The following is a 14,588-nucleotide window of genomic DNA, read 5'->3' as shown; positions in this document are numbered from 1 at the left end:
TGATCCCTGGGTCCTGGGATCGAGCCCCGCATCGGGCTCCCTGCTCAGTGGGAAGCCTGCTTCTCCCTCTCCCACTCCCCTTGCTTGTGTTCCCTCTCTCACTGTGTCTCTCTCTGTCAAATAAATAAATAAAATCTTAAAAAAAAAAAAAAGAATTGTGTGAATTAAATGACTTACACATGGGAAGGGCTTTGTAAACCACTGGCACAAGTCAGTCATTAAAGCAAGACTGTTTAACCGCCACCCCCCCCTCCCCCCCCGCCCAGGGATCAGCAGTGCCTTTAATAATTTGCCCCAAGACAGGGCCGTGTAATATAATAGATAACACCATCACATGGAATTTAACAATCATTCTACAACCGTTTAGTTTGTCTGTTATACCTCAGTGGAAATGGAACGATGAAGAGTTTGTCCACCCCTTTATGGGGTTCTCAGCATAGTCTTTCTTCCTTTGGTGAATGGAACGAAGCCCTAGGACAGGCATGCACTGCCGACAATAAATGAGCTAAAAGGTGAGACCTCTCTCAGTAATGGACTTGGTGCTTCTGACGCCGCTACCACTATCTGTGTTGGTCACTGACCTCTTTTGGCTTCTGTGAGGCCACCCCACTCTTGCTCCCCATTCCACCACTCCATTGTATTTGGTCCCTCGGTTCCTTTCATTCCACCATCTTGAATTCTCCCACAATCTACACCCTTCTTCCTCCTGACTTCCCCAGCTGAGGGCCTTGTCAGCACTTTCCAAGCCTATCAGGATGGCCTCTCCCTTGATCCTTACCAGGTCTCACCTCCTACATCTGTCCATTCCTCTTTTCACTATCACAGTATTGTTTCTGAAAAGCAAATCTGATTATGTTACCCATAGGCTTAAAAATCCTTCAGTGGCTCCTCAGTGCAAACAAGATAAAATCTAAAATCCTAAGCATAGAATACCAAACCCTTTAGGATCTGGCCCTTGCCTTCTTTTCTGGCCTTCTCCTCCACTTATTACATCACTTTCCAACCATACTCAAGCCACTTCTCATTTCCAGCACATGAAGTACTCTTGCAGGCTTTTATGACTTGTAAATGTCATTCTCTGCCTAGAATGCCGTTGTGTTCAATGATTCTGTTGATTCTTCGATGCCCAGTCCATGCCTCTCTCTCTGACTGTCTTGCAAACAAACAGCACTGAGTACATGGGCTGTTACAGCACTTACAACCTTGCGATCTAGTTGTACACGTGCGGTCATGCGGTCGTCTCCTTGCCCACACCCTGAGCTCCACCAAGGTCCTCCCAGCTCTAGCAGCTAATGTAATAATGTTTCAATAGCAGGAACACTGACATTGGTAGAATACAACTGAAGAGATACTTAAAAGAACAATGGGCATCCATCATTGCTAGACTAATTATTTATCATTTTTTGTAGCTAGCTGTTGCTCAGTAAGCCTCCAAACAACACTGATTATCTATAGAATAAACATCAGCAAAATCTAGTTTTAGTACAAGTTTTAAAATTCTACTTTTCCAAATTGCTTTTCCACCAGTAGGTGGCACCAGAGACCTTCCACAGGCAACACTTTCTCATAAAAGCCCCACCACATTGCTCAAGGCCAACCAAGTTCCACACTTAAGTGAATGCTGAGTTCCAAAAACATGTGACTGGGGTTTCTGAAGACTCATAATTTTTTTCCAGTTTGTAGATGGCAGGGCTGAATTTAGTCTGCTAGGGTAGTACCTGGTCAGAGGAAGTTGTATAAATACTTTCAGTTGCAGGGGCATGAAAGTTTTGGTAAGCTTTGGTAAGCTTTTAAAAGGGCATTTTACTATATTTATAAACTAAAAAGCACTATATAAAGACTACTGTTTTAAGACAATCATTTATATGTATATTGATTTGAAAAATTTCCTCCAAAAATTCAATGAAAAGATAAATTATTTAGTGTGACTTCCGTGAATTTGATATTAAAATGCATTTTTCTTTACTGTGTTAGCAGAATATTATCAAATCAGTCCCTATTTCTTGATATTTAGCATTTCTCCAACTCTGTGCCTTTTTTTTTTTTTTTTAAGATTTTATTTATTTATTTGACAGAGAGACACACAGAGAGAGGGAACACAAGCAGGGGGAGCAGGAGAGGAAGAAGCAGGCTTCTGGCTGAGCAGGGAGCCCGATGCGGGGCTCAATCCCAGGACCCTGGGACCATGACCTGAGCCAAAGGCAGACGCCTAATGGCTGAGCCACCCAGGTGCCCCAAACAAACTCTGTGCTTTGAAGTCACAAAGTCTATGGTGTTTGTCTATGTTGGTCACCCAATACCAGACTTTTATGTTTATATAATTCTCCTCTATGGCTATACTAAAATTAGTATACTGAGCACTAGTCACTTGCCACCCATGCCTATAGGTACTTTACACACATAATATCTTTTAATTATGCTCATAAAATCAAATAGGTTCATTTGGTTTCTAGATCAACATCTCTATCTCAGAGGAGGAAATCATCAAGTCATAGAAAGCCAATTGAAATACTAACTTGTTTAGGAAAATGGCTCATGGTAATGCAGAGACTAAGTCATAAACTAATGGAAGAAGCATAATAATAATTAAAAAAAAAAACCCACACTTACTAGGAATGCTGTGAGAAGCCCAAGCTCTAAGAATTTCCCTTTGGTGGTTGTACAAAAAGGCCATGCAAATGAGAGAGTGACTTTCATTTGGGATAAAGTTGATTTACCCTATTTGAGGTAAATTTACAATCATAATTGGCTTGAAATGGCTGCAAACATTCTGTCTCATTCTACTAAGACTGGACTCCTGATGCTGGGGGTGGGGGAGGGAATATCTGGGAAGCATGCCCTTATTAAAGAGTATAAGAGCTGACTGACTGGGGCTTACTGCCTGATGAACACTGTGCTAGGCGCTGGTGTGTGTGATCTAACAAGATCCTGACTCGTATTAGTCATTTGACAATCATTCTTTTGTCCAATTAGCAATTACTTATTGAGTATATACTATCTACAAAGCTATTCTAGGACAAGGATACACCCTTGCTGCCAAGGATGGTACTTGCCAGTAGCTACTGCCTTTTTTAGGCATGAGGTTCTAGGTACTAAGACAGAGTCCCCGCCCTCATGAAACATACATTCTAAGATTAAACGCAATACTATCCTTAACTTTACTCATGAAGCACAGAGAACCAGAGAAATCTCTTATTTGCCTAAGGTCACGCAGTGGAGCCAAGATTCAAATCCAACCTCTGATTATAATGACCCTACTTTTGATGTTACAGGCTACTGCCTTCCAAAGGAATATACCTTTCCACACAAGCACTGTCTATAGACTGAATAATGTCTTACATATAAACAGACTCTTCTTTTGAAATATATGTAGATACTACTATAATTAATATAATAATAATTGTAGTTTTTGTTGTATTTTTTTCAAGAGATAACAAAAGTTATCTAAGGGAACATGACATCTTCTGAACATCAGAAAACACCGATCAAGTTTTTTTTTTACTGTGGTTAAAAAAAAAAAAAACCCACATAATATGAAATTTACCACCTTAGCCATCTTTAGGTACACACTCAGTAGTGGAAAACATGGTCTATTCCTTTATTCAGTAATTCAAGTAAGTCTTCTGCAAGATTCCCATTAAAAGTCAAATTATGCACAAGAGATATTTGTGATGGAGGAAAAGGTGAGAAACCTTGCCTCAGATCATCTTTGTAAATATTAACAATGATACCTTTGCTCACAAACCTACCTGTTCCAGACACTCTGCACTGAAAACGGGCTGGCTGTCCCTCAGAAGTGACAGTGTCCTGAAGTGGGGTGATGACGGCAGGAGGATAAATGGGCATCTCCTGATCTGGAGACACAACTTCTGGAACTAAAGGAAGGGACCACAAGATCGGTCATGATTAAATCACTTACAGACGGCACAGAATGGAGTGTGCTGATTTATCTTAATTATCTTTCTAAAAGCTGGGTAGCAATCTACTTTTATGAGCTCTACATTATATTTATCAGTGCAGTCGGAGAACGCAAAAGCGGGTTTCTTAGGTTTTGTTTTAAGCTGAGAAGTAACAAGGCGTTTCTACCTTCCACTGAGAGCGAGGCCGAGGTTGTGGCAACTCCATAGTCGTTCTTGGCTTCACAGGTGTAAACAGCTGCGTCCTCTGGGAAGGCTTCGATGAGCAGAAGCGTGTACTCTTGCCCGTCATGAAGAAATTTGCACTTGAAGCCAGTGGAGAGCAGCTGCTCCTCCTTGTACCAGGCAATTTTGGGCTGCGGTCTGCCGGCTATCACAGCGCAGAAGCGAGCAGGCTTGCCAGACTGCACAGTAACGGGCTGCAGCTCCTCCAGGATCTGCGGCGGTTCTGGGGCTGGGAGCGAAGGAGAACCAAGAGCTTGTGAGAAAGTGTGCAAACACCGGAGAACACGTGGAAGCCTACGTTAATTTGTAGCCAGCGGTAACGCATCCAGAAGCCAGACTTCGGAACTGTGATAGCTGAACTTGCCTCAGGATAGGAGAACATCTGGAATTTCGTCCTCAGATAGAGAGAATAACTTTAGAAAGATACTTCTGATATTTGAGGCTCGGTCGGGGGTTGTTGCTGAGAGTGTTGAGCTTGTCAACATGATGTGATCACCCCTTTCCTTGTTGGGGTCTTGCGGGCGTGTAGCAATGGCCGGTACCCTAAAGAATGCCAGAATAGCTGCCACACACTGCCTGTTTTGTATCACTTGGGCAAACCCTGTGGCCAGGTGGTTCATCACCTTTAGGTTTGTTTTGAAAGTATTTGTGTATATGTCAGAGTCATTTCTTTATATATAAGTGCCAATGAAGTACAATCATTAAGTATGAAAAAAAGGAATAAATGTTATTCCAGATCTACTTAAAGGCAATTAGGTAGACTTATGAAAAACCTCACTTTCCTGCTGTGCTAATTAAAGCATCTTCTCAGTGTTGTGATGACTGAGGGGAACTGGGTAGTTCGGGGAACACAGAAATAGGGGGAAAGGACTTCTGTGAGGCTGGTTTTCTGACCTTTGCTTGTCTGTGCCTCAGTCTCTCCAACACTAATCTAGAAATAATAACAACTGGATACCATGATGATTTGGTCTTCTAGGGACTAAGGGAATGTTGCCAAAATGGCTCATTTTTATTAACCAAGGTTATTCCTAGTGTTCTTTCATCTGCTTCTGGGGTATTTGTTCAGAGTAGGCTCAAGATTAAAATAGGGAGGGACAGTCCTTCTTCTCTGGGTATTTAGGTTAGTCTCATTTCTAGGTCAGCCTCCAATTCAGCTCTAAGCTTTCCAATGAGGAAAGTGGGCGGTTTCATGGCACTCCTCTGAGGACTCGGTAGCATGTGGAATAAAAGCATCTGGTCCCAGGGTTTGGGCCGAGAAAACTGAGCTCCACATCGCCTGTGGCTCTCTAGGCCCTCTGGGGTCTCAAAGAGGACTTCTGGATTTTCCCAGGCACTCCACACTAGAGGCTGGAAGTGCCCCTGGGGCTTGGTAGCACGACTAGCCCTTAAGCAGTTGATGCCAAGTGCAGAAAACTCGACCAGCTGAATGCTGTATCTAGAAATCCACTGAGGGTCTATTATTATTGACATACAGTGGATATTCAATAGTGTTGACCAACTAAATGAGGATCTAGCCATTAGGCACCTTCTGGAAATGACATCTTTACAGTCTTTTTAATAGCTGCTGTCCCTTTACCACAGGTATAATTGGAAAATAAACGTAGCTGCAAACATACGAGTAGCATGGCTTCTTTAGAAATTGCCCAGGAACTATCAGCACTTTAGGAACTTAAAGGGGAGGATTATTCCAGATGGGCCCACAAAATATGTTGATATCTCTACCTACCATTGACATAGAGAGTAACAGAACTCCTGTTCCTTCCTGCCACAAAGGTGTATTCACCAGCATCGCTATGCCTGGTCTCAGAGATAAACATCCGGTGGATTCTTCTCTCCACCACATACTGGTGTCGTTCTTGAATTTGGAAGTTGATTTCAATGCCATCTTTATACCAGTGGGCATCGACATCGTCCTCGTTGACCTCAAACTCAACGACAGCACGTTGTTTCTCAATAACCTTTTGATGGAGCAACATAAAAAGAGAACTGAAATCCTGCTTTCCTTTCGGTTTTAACCTGTTTCTAAAACTGCTCATTTCAAGAGCATGCCAAACCTATACATTATGACATAAAAAGTTGACTGGGTGAAGCGCATTCTAATTTGTCCTGCATATCCTTAGACAAATGGTGCCCTAACTTCTGTAGAGAATCCTGCTTACACCTGTACTGAGGAGAAACGCCGCCGCAAAGAGACTATGACTTGAATCCTTAAATGTTTGCTTCTCAACTAATCACAACAGAAATAAAAAACACCTTATATCTGTGAGCTTTTCATTTTTGACAAAGCTCTTCTACTATTTCATTTGATTTCACGTGGTATGAACAAGAACCTCCTGGGGGTAGGTAGAAAGTATTAGCCTCATTTTTAAAAGTGAGGAAATCAAGGTTCAGAATTGGACAGTGAAGGACAGAAGACATATTCAGATCATCTGTGTTCTCACTGAAGGCTTTTTCACTATGGCCTAAGGTCTGTCATGCCCGGTTCTCCTCAGATGAGCAATATGATAAATCTGAATTCAAATGATATTTCTCCTAACACATTCTCTCCATTCTGCCATTTGGGAAGACAGGCACTCGGGAGAACAAGCTCTGCACATGTGGTAGAGAGCAAAGGTGTCTGGCTTAGTGCCCTTGCTAGGAATCCAGCTTCGCTCAAACTGGTCTACCTCCTGGACCTCAGAAGAAGTGTTCCCTGCCAGTCCCTACATCCCTGCCTCTCCGTAATAGAAGCCATCTGACAAAATGCCACCTTGTTCTACCTTCCCCGAGTTCTAGTTGGTTTGTAAGCACCACCACGTAAATTTTAGCTCTTTCCTGGTTTGTGCTGCTTGGCAGGTGGCCATTTATGAGACAGCGAAGTTTCTACAGCTGCTTTAATTAAAGTATCTAGACAGCCGCTAAGGACACTCTATTTCCCTAAGTGAGGGAAAACTGTGACTAAACTGATGTCAGATTAAGAGTCTAAGCCAGCGGGGATCAGCTGTTTTCATTCTTTAGAAGACTGTGGTTAGAAGATGTTAAGGTTAAAAAATTATGGATTATGAGCTCTTATGATGTCTCCCCCAGTTCAGCACGGAGACAATACCTGAACCTCCCTTTTGAGACTTCGGATGCGGACATCTCTGCCCTCTACGTAGAGGTTAGCGGTGGATATGTTGCCGCCTGCCACCACTGCATATTGCCCTGCATCAGACATCCGGGTGGAGGGGATCAGGAGGCGGTGGATGTATTTCTCTTTCTGTATCTTTATTCTATGGATGACATGGAAATTGAAGTTTAATGAATGGTGACTCAAAGCAAACTGGGAATTACTGGAATGTAGCCAAGCAACACAACTGACCTATCCACAGTTGGCAGCTCTTGGCCATCTTTCATCCACTGAACGGTGATGTCAGGTTCAGAAACTTCACATTCAAACATGGCTCGCTTCTTCTCAAGAACCTTAATGTCCTTAATGTGTTTCCGAAATTCTATATGGCGAGCTGGAAAATAGCATGTACAAAAATGAACCTTACTAACGGCTTTAAGACATAACTCACATGGCACGCTTCATTAATTAATGCACTGATTAATATTTTATATGGTATGTTTGACATTTAGTTTTATGACACCATACCTTCCACATAAAGGGTGGCTGTTGATGTAGCTTTTCCAGCCACAAAGGTGTACTCAGCTGCATCCCCGAAGTGAACGTTCCTGATGTTCAGTGAGTGCGTGAGCTTTTTGGTTCTCATCTGGCACCTGTCAGTTGACTTGATTTCCACACCATTCTTTAACCATTTGTAAGAGATGCCTTCATAGTTCACCGTTACCTCAAAGGTAATGGTGTCTTTTTCTTCAGCATTGATGTCCTTCAGCATGGATGTAATCATGATTGCTGCAAAGGGGGGGAGGAAACACACCCAAGGAGACTTTGTGTCAGTATGATGTGAGTCATAACAAGCAGAGTGAAAACTAGGAATGTGTTTGGTATGTCTGTTAAGGTGATTATAGTTCAGGGATATGAGCTACGATATCTTCCAGGTACCCCTCTACAGGACAATACCAAGCACCCGAGGAACAGAAAGAGCTAGCGACAGATACCAGAGCATCTTTATAGGTAGCCTTTCAAGGCTACTCTAATCAGAACATTTTATCCCGGTGGAGATGCTAGGGCCTATCTCAGGGTGAACACACAGTAGATGTTTCAATCAAGGATTTTTGGACTGGATTAACTGGCCAGGAAGGAAAAGTGTAGGATATGGAATAACAATGAGTTTACCAAGTAGTTTATATAATTTGTTTGTTTGTTTACTTACGGGTCACTTTCAGGGTGGCACTGACTTGGTCATTGCCACAGACAAATGTGTATTCTGCTGAGTCCTCTGTGCTGGTGTTCATGATGATCAGCTGGTGGAGTTTCCCCTGCATGACTATCTTGAACTTTTCACTCATCTCAATCTCCACGCCATTCTTCAGCCACATGGAAGGGACATTGAAGTGGGACACCTCACACTCAAAGGAGGCAGTTTTGGTCTCAGGTACCTCAATGTTTTTCATAGTTTTTGTAATATGTAATGCTTGGGAAATCAAAAAAGCACTTCAGTTAATATATTTTATAAAAAAAAAAATGGATGAAACCAACCAACCAACCAACCAATGAGCACATAGGGATCATCTAGGGAAATGCCATAGGGGGCTGTCTAATACTTACTCTCCACGAAAAGTTTCGCTTTGCATTCCAGTTGCCCCACCACAGCTGTATATTCCCCAGCATCTGAGGGGGAAATATGCTGCAGCATCAGTTTGTGGACCTTTCTTTCTGAGACCAGTCTGTGCTTGTCACTTGGCTTAATCTCCACATTCTTGTGGAACCATTTTACTGGAACGGTGTCATGGGAAACACTAACTTCAAAGGCAACGGTGGCATTTTCCAAGGCGGTCACATCTTTTGGCTTTTTAATGATCTTGACAGCTAACAAGGAAAGTTGAAGCAATTCAATGATATGGTTAACTTAGTGGTAACCATACATTGGCTACTTGTAAAATGTTTCTAAATCAACTTACTCTCAACATGCAGTCTGGCACTGGCTCCTAGCTTTCCAAGCTTGAAGCCATATACAGATTCATCCACAACAGCACAGTTTTTAATCCTCAGAGTGTAAACTGTTCCTTTGACTGAGATGTCGTACTTGTCACTGGAGCGCAGCACAACCCCATTTTTGATCCACTGGACGCCTTTTACATTAGGGTGAGTAAGCTCAACAGTGAAAACAGCATCCTGCGTCTCTGTGACTGTGAGGTTCTTCAGAGTCTTCTTAATTTTGACAGCTGAAGACAGATTTATGATTGGTTTAGGAAATAAAAATGGTATCATTAAGTAAAAGAAGTCCTGGAATAAGACCATTACCTGGTCATCTTGCAAAAGAATGGTTATCAAAAATGTTGCAGTTATGCAGCACCTCTATTTTAAAAGACACCTTGAGATTATTTAGGAAAACCTGGGATCCAGTTTGAAATGTACACTGCACAATGACTTTTTTGCCTTTGGGGTATGTGGCTCAGAAAGTTTAGAGAGTATATAATGATTTTGTGAAATCAAGATTTATGGCATCCAGAATGGTTATACCATTGACTTTTAAACTGATAAATATCAAGAATGTAATATGATGTGAAATGGATAAACCTGTTATTATATCACTAACCTTCAACTTTGAGTTTGGCAGATGTTTTGGAGGTGGCCACCTTGTAGGTGTATTCTCCAATGTCATCTAATTTGGTGGCAGTGATGATAAGTCTCCTTTTGTGGCCATCAGATTCACTCCTGATGTTGTTACTCAGTGGTAGGTGTTTGCCATCCTTCAGCCATTCGCCTTCGGAATCTGGGTTGGCAACTTCACATTCAAACACAGCTTCCTGCGATTCAGCCACAGTCTGATCGGTGAGTGGCTTGGAGATGGCCCCCCCTTTGGAACAAGAGAAGAATAAGTGTGAGTCCTTTAAAAAATATTTATACAAAAAAGAAATCTTAGAACAATTAAATACAAAGTACCAAGTTTTAAAATATGATTTTGAATATCACGAAATGTCTAATACAATTATCTTTACCCATATTGAGAATATATCGCAGAAATCCCTATTCTAGTATGAATGACTGATAACCAGGAAAAATACTGGAACCAGGAAGGCTTTGCAAAGGGAAAGCAACTCTTAATATAGAATTTTGAGAACAATACCACCTGAATGGCCTCTAACTCAATTTCTCCTTCAAAAGTATTCTACTTAAATTTTCTAAGGATTGTTTGCTGCAAATATGTTTAATATTTGATTGGGAAAAGATGTGCTAAGCAAAATGTTCAGCCATCAATATTTCTATAAGATTAGAGATTCTTATATACTAAAAATCACTATTTTTCTTAAAAAATATTTATTTATTTATTTATTTGAGAGAGAGAGAGAGAGTGAGAGCGCGCGTGCACACGAGCCAGGGTAGAGGCAGAGGGAGAGGGAAAGAAATCCTTAAGCAGACTCCTCCCTTAGCCCGGGGCCTGATACAGGGCTTGATCCCAGGACCCTGAGATCATGACCTGAGCTAAAATCAACAGTCGGCTGCTCGACTGAGCCACCCAGGCACCCCAAAAATCACTGTTTTGACATATGTCATCTCTTTTATGAAGCTTCCCCCTATTGCTTCCATGGCCCTTATCCACTGGCAGAAAAAATTACTCCTTCAGCAAGTTAGTTGCTAATGTATCTGTCCCTCTCTAAATGGTGAATTCCTCAAGAAAAAAGTATTATGCCTTATTCCTTTTTGTGTCCTGTGTTTCTAGCAGTGTCTTGCCTATGGTAGGTCCTTAAAAAATGCTGAGTGGAATCACATAATGGCTCATAGCTTTTCCTTGTTTGCACACATTGAAAAACATGCAATTTATATTAGACATGTCAAAGTGCAGGGTCTAAAATTTTGTTTCAGAAGTTTTTTCCATGGTCGAATATCTGAGGAAATATTATAATGTAATAAAGTATAAGCCATGAAACTTTCACATAAAGTGGTGGGACACACAATTCCCACATGGACTTTACAATGTAATCCTAATGTCATATCTCAACTCCTCAATAATTAAATTATAATGAACCAAACAAATTAATGATGACTTCTAGTTTTTTCTTGATAGTTGATTTATGCTTTTGGTTTTTCATTTTGAAGCAAGGGATTTCTGCTGAATGAGAATGGTCTACTTCATGTCTTAAGAAAGAGATACACAGATACACTGACTTACAATTTAAAATATTCATTGGGTTCATAAAACAAATATGAAGGGAACAAAGGAAACAAAAGTTAAAGAAACAAGAGTGATTAAAAAAGAAATACACCTTTAGAGTAGGAAAGTTTAAATGTTTTTTTTTTTATTTATTTATTCATGAGAGTCAGAGAGAGAGAGAGAGAGAGGCAGAGGCAGAGGGAGAAGCAGGCTCCCCGCCTAGCAGGGAGCCCGATGCGGGACTCGATCCCGGGACCCCGGGATCATGACCTGAGCCGAAGGCAGACGCTTAACCATCTGAGCCACCCAGGCGCCCTAGAGTAGGAAAGTTTAAATAAAGCTCAGTTCAACAAATGTTTATTGATCATCTATCATGTGCAATATGTTGGAGAACACTGATGAGAAAGAAGCAATTCTAGATTTGGGGAGCTTATACTGTGGTGTGAGAAGAAGAAATGGGCAATAACACAAGTATGTGATAAGGGCCATGGAAGAGACACACATAAATAATCCTGAGGTTGGAGGAGTAAGATCTTACACAGATGGGAAGATTAAGGAAGGCTTCACAAGAAGATGGCATTTGAGGTAAGTCTGCCTAGGAGAACATGGTGGGGACAGTGTTGAGGGAACTACTGGCTTCGAGAACAGCATACGCAGAGGCACATAAGTGAAAACTGATGAGAATTTGGAAGGAAATGGGCCACAATTTCTTAAATTAAAACAACTGCCCCACATAAGAACTTATATTAAATGATAAATGTACCAACCCGCCACAGTAAGTTTTCCAGATGTCATATTTTCTCCGGCAAAAAATGTGTATTCTCCTTCATCATCTTTCATCATATTTAGAACTGTCAACTTATATATTTTTCCATGAGCTTCAATTTTATATTTAGAACTGGGTTTGATTTCCTTGTCCTTAAAATTCCACAAAACATCAATTCCTGAGTGGGACAGCTCAACTTCTAAGACCACATTTTGGGTTTCTGTACAGGTAAGGTCACGAAGACCTCTGATAATTTTAATTTCTGGGGAAAAAAAATAATCACTTGGTTAATATTACACTGGGAAAATAGAAGGCTTAAGACACTGATAAGTGAAACGGAAGAATCCTTACTTTCCACAGAGAGATCACAGCTGGTTTCAACCCTGCCAACCATCAACTTGTAAGGTCCCTCATCTGAAGCGTGGGTCCGGTTAATCACTAGTCGTTGCTTCGTGCCTTTGACAATGGCTTGTACGCGATCATCAGGCTTGATTTGTTCATCATTTAAGTACCATTTAACAGAAGTCACATCAGGGACTGAGACCTTACATTCGAGCACAGCCTTGGTACCCTCAAGGACATTAACATCCTTCAGAGGAGTTATTACATCAACACCTGCAAAACCACACACACGCAATTAAAGATTTATGAATGTGAATTTTGTTTTAAATGCCTGCTTATTAAAGTTCCTTACCTCACTTAACAATGTACACATAAAAACATGTAAGTTGCACTCACTGTAGACAGAGACACGCCCACTGGTTGACAGTCCAAGGGATGGAATGGTGAAGGAGTAATTTCCAGCATCCTCCTTAGTCATGTCTTCAATGAGCAGCATATGGGACTGTTTGTCTATCACAATGTGAACTCTGTCACTGGGCTGCACTTCTTGGCCATCTTTCATCCAGACACCTTCCACATTCTCCAAGGAGACCTTCACTTCAAGCTGGACAATGTCACCTTCACAGACTTTTTGATCACTAAGTCCTTGTAGGATAGCAATGGGGCGGGCTGTGAAATATGGGGAGACAAAAGAACGCTATGATCATTTCTTTATCACTAAGCCATGATGATATTCAATGCAGGCCAAAAGGAACAGGCAGACTTACGTTTCATCTTTAGTTTACAGGTTGTCTTTTTCCCATCGACAACAAAGCTGTATTCTCCCTGGTCCTCTTTGGTCACATCCTTAACTGTGAGGTTCTGACGTCCACGGCGAGATGTAATTGTGTATTTTCCATTGGATTTTAGCTCCACACCGTTATGATACCATTTGCCTTCTATATTTTCTGGGGATATAACACACTCTAACTCTCCTGAAAATGATTCTGGAACTTCTATGTCCTGAAGTTCTTTCACAAATTCAACAACTGCACCTGAGGCATAAGATAAAAAGAAGTTAATTTCTCTGGAGAGTTACATATCTAGACCTAGGGTAGAAAAAGTTCCTTGTAAATCTCTTAAGTCCCCCATGCTATCAGGAATATTCTTAATATCTACCTGCCGATGGACTGAGAAATACATTTTTAATAAAAAGAGCTTACTTGGATATTTAAATTATTTATTTTAAAGATTTTATTCAATTATTTGAGAGAGAGAGAGAGAGAGAGGGCATGAGTGGGGGGTGAGGGGCAAAGGGAGAGGGAGAAGCAGGCTCCCCATTGAGCAGGGAGCCTGATGCGGGCTTGATCCTAGGACCCTGGGATCATGACCTGAGCTGAAGGCAGACGCTTAACCGACTGAGCCACCCAGGTGCCCCTAAATTATTTTTTAAAGCACAGAATTTTATTTCAATATAAAATTTTAAAAACAAGACATCAAAATAACCTTGACTTTTAAAAATCCAAATTGTCAATATTCTTAATTACTGGTATAAATTCAGGAACCTTGCTCTGGAGCTTATATCCAATTCCTAAATAATTCCTTTTATGAAAGGAAAACTGCAAAGCTAATTTTATCATATACTAAGGGTGACTTTAGAACTTAAATAGTGAAATTATTATTTACTACCTTCGACAATAAGTTGTGCTGTTGTTTTTACATTTTCATCTTCCACGAGTACACAGCTGTAGTCTTCAGCATCGGATGTGTCAATTGTTAGGATGGAGAGGAAGTGAACCTTTCTGTCAGAGTGCATCCTATATTTATCTCCCGAATGAACCTCCACACCATCTTTATACCACTTCACTTTGACAAATGGCTCTGAAGTTTCACATTCAAAGGTTGCCATGGTGTCTTTTTCCTTAGCAACAACATCTTGTAATTCCTGTGTGAAAATGATCGATTGCTTGGCTACAAGGAAGGGGGGGGGAAGAAAAAGACATTATATTAAATTAAATTCACAATTTGAATAATGGGAAAAGAAAATAAAAAGAAATACACTAATGGATATTCACGGATAAACAGAGACAGATCCATCAAACCAAAGTCATTCAAATT

General features: G+C 41.0%; 1 protein-coding gene across 1 annotated transcript in view; it reads right to left on the bottom strand.

The window, feature by feature from the left end:
• The window catches only part of TTN (titin), a 269,983-nt gene that overhangs the window by 222,496 nt on the left and 32,899 nt on the right, over window positions 1-14,588 (bottom strand). The window contains exons 29-43 of the mRNA XM_032407124.1: window positions 14,160-14,441; window positions 13,259-13,525; window positions 12,888-13,160; window positions 12,501-12,764; window positions 12,151-12,411; window positions 9,827-10,087; window positions 9,189-9,452; window positions 8,836-9,096; window positions 8,441-8,701; window positions 7,759-8,019; window positions 7,483-7,624; window positions 7,228-7,393; window positions 5,869-6,100; window positions 4,087-4,371; window positions 3,750-3,875 (exon numbers count right to left, since the gene is read on the bottom strand). Of these exons, the coding sequence (XP_032263015.1) occupies window positions 3,750-3,875; window positions 4,087-4,371; window positions 5,869-6,100; window positions 7,228-7,393; window positions 7,483-7,624; window positions 7,759-8,019; window positions 8,441-8,701; window positions 8,836-9,096; window positions 9,189-9,452; window positions 9,827-10,087; window positions 12,151-12,411; window positions 12,501-12,764; window positions 12,888-13,160; window positions 13,259-13,525; window positions 14,160-14,441 (3,606 nt within the window). The remainder of the gene's footprint in view (window positions 1-3,749; window positions 3,876-4,086; window positions 4,372-5,868; window positions 6,101-7,227; window positions 7,394-7,482; window positions 7,625-7,758; window positions 8,020-8,440; window positions 8,702-8,835; window positions 9,097-9,188; window positions 9,453-9,826; window positions 10,088-12,150; window positions 12,412-12,500; window positions 12,765-12,887; window positions 13,161-13,258; window positions 13,526-14,159; window positions 14,442-14,588) is intronic.

The sequence above is a fragment of the Phoca vitulina genome, unplaced genomic scaffold (assembly GCF_004348235.1).
Source record: "Phoca vitulina isolate PV1807 unplaced genomic scaffold, GSC_HSeal_1.0 scaffold1, whole genome shotgun sequence".
Classification (NCBI taxonomy): Eukaryota; Metazoa; Chordata; class Mammalia; order Carnivora; family Phocidae; genus Phoca; species Phoca vitulina.
This window is presented reverse-complemented; position numbering and strand designations above follow the sequence as displayed.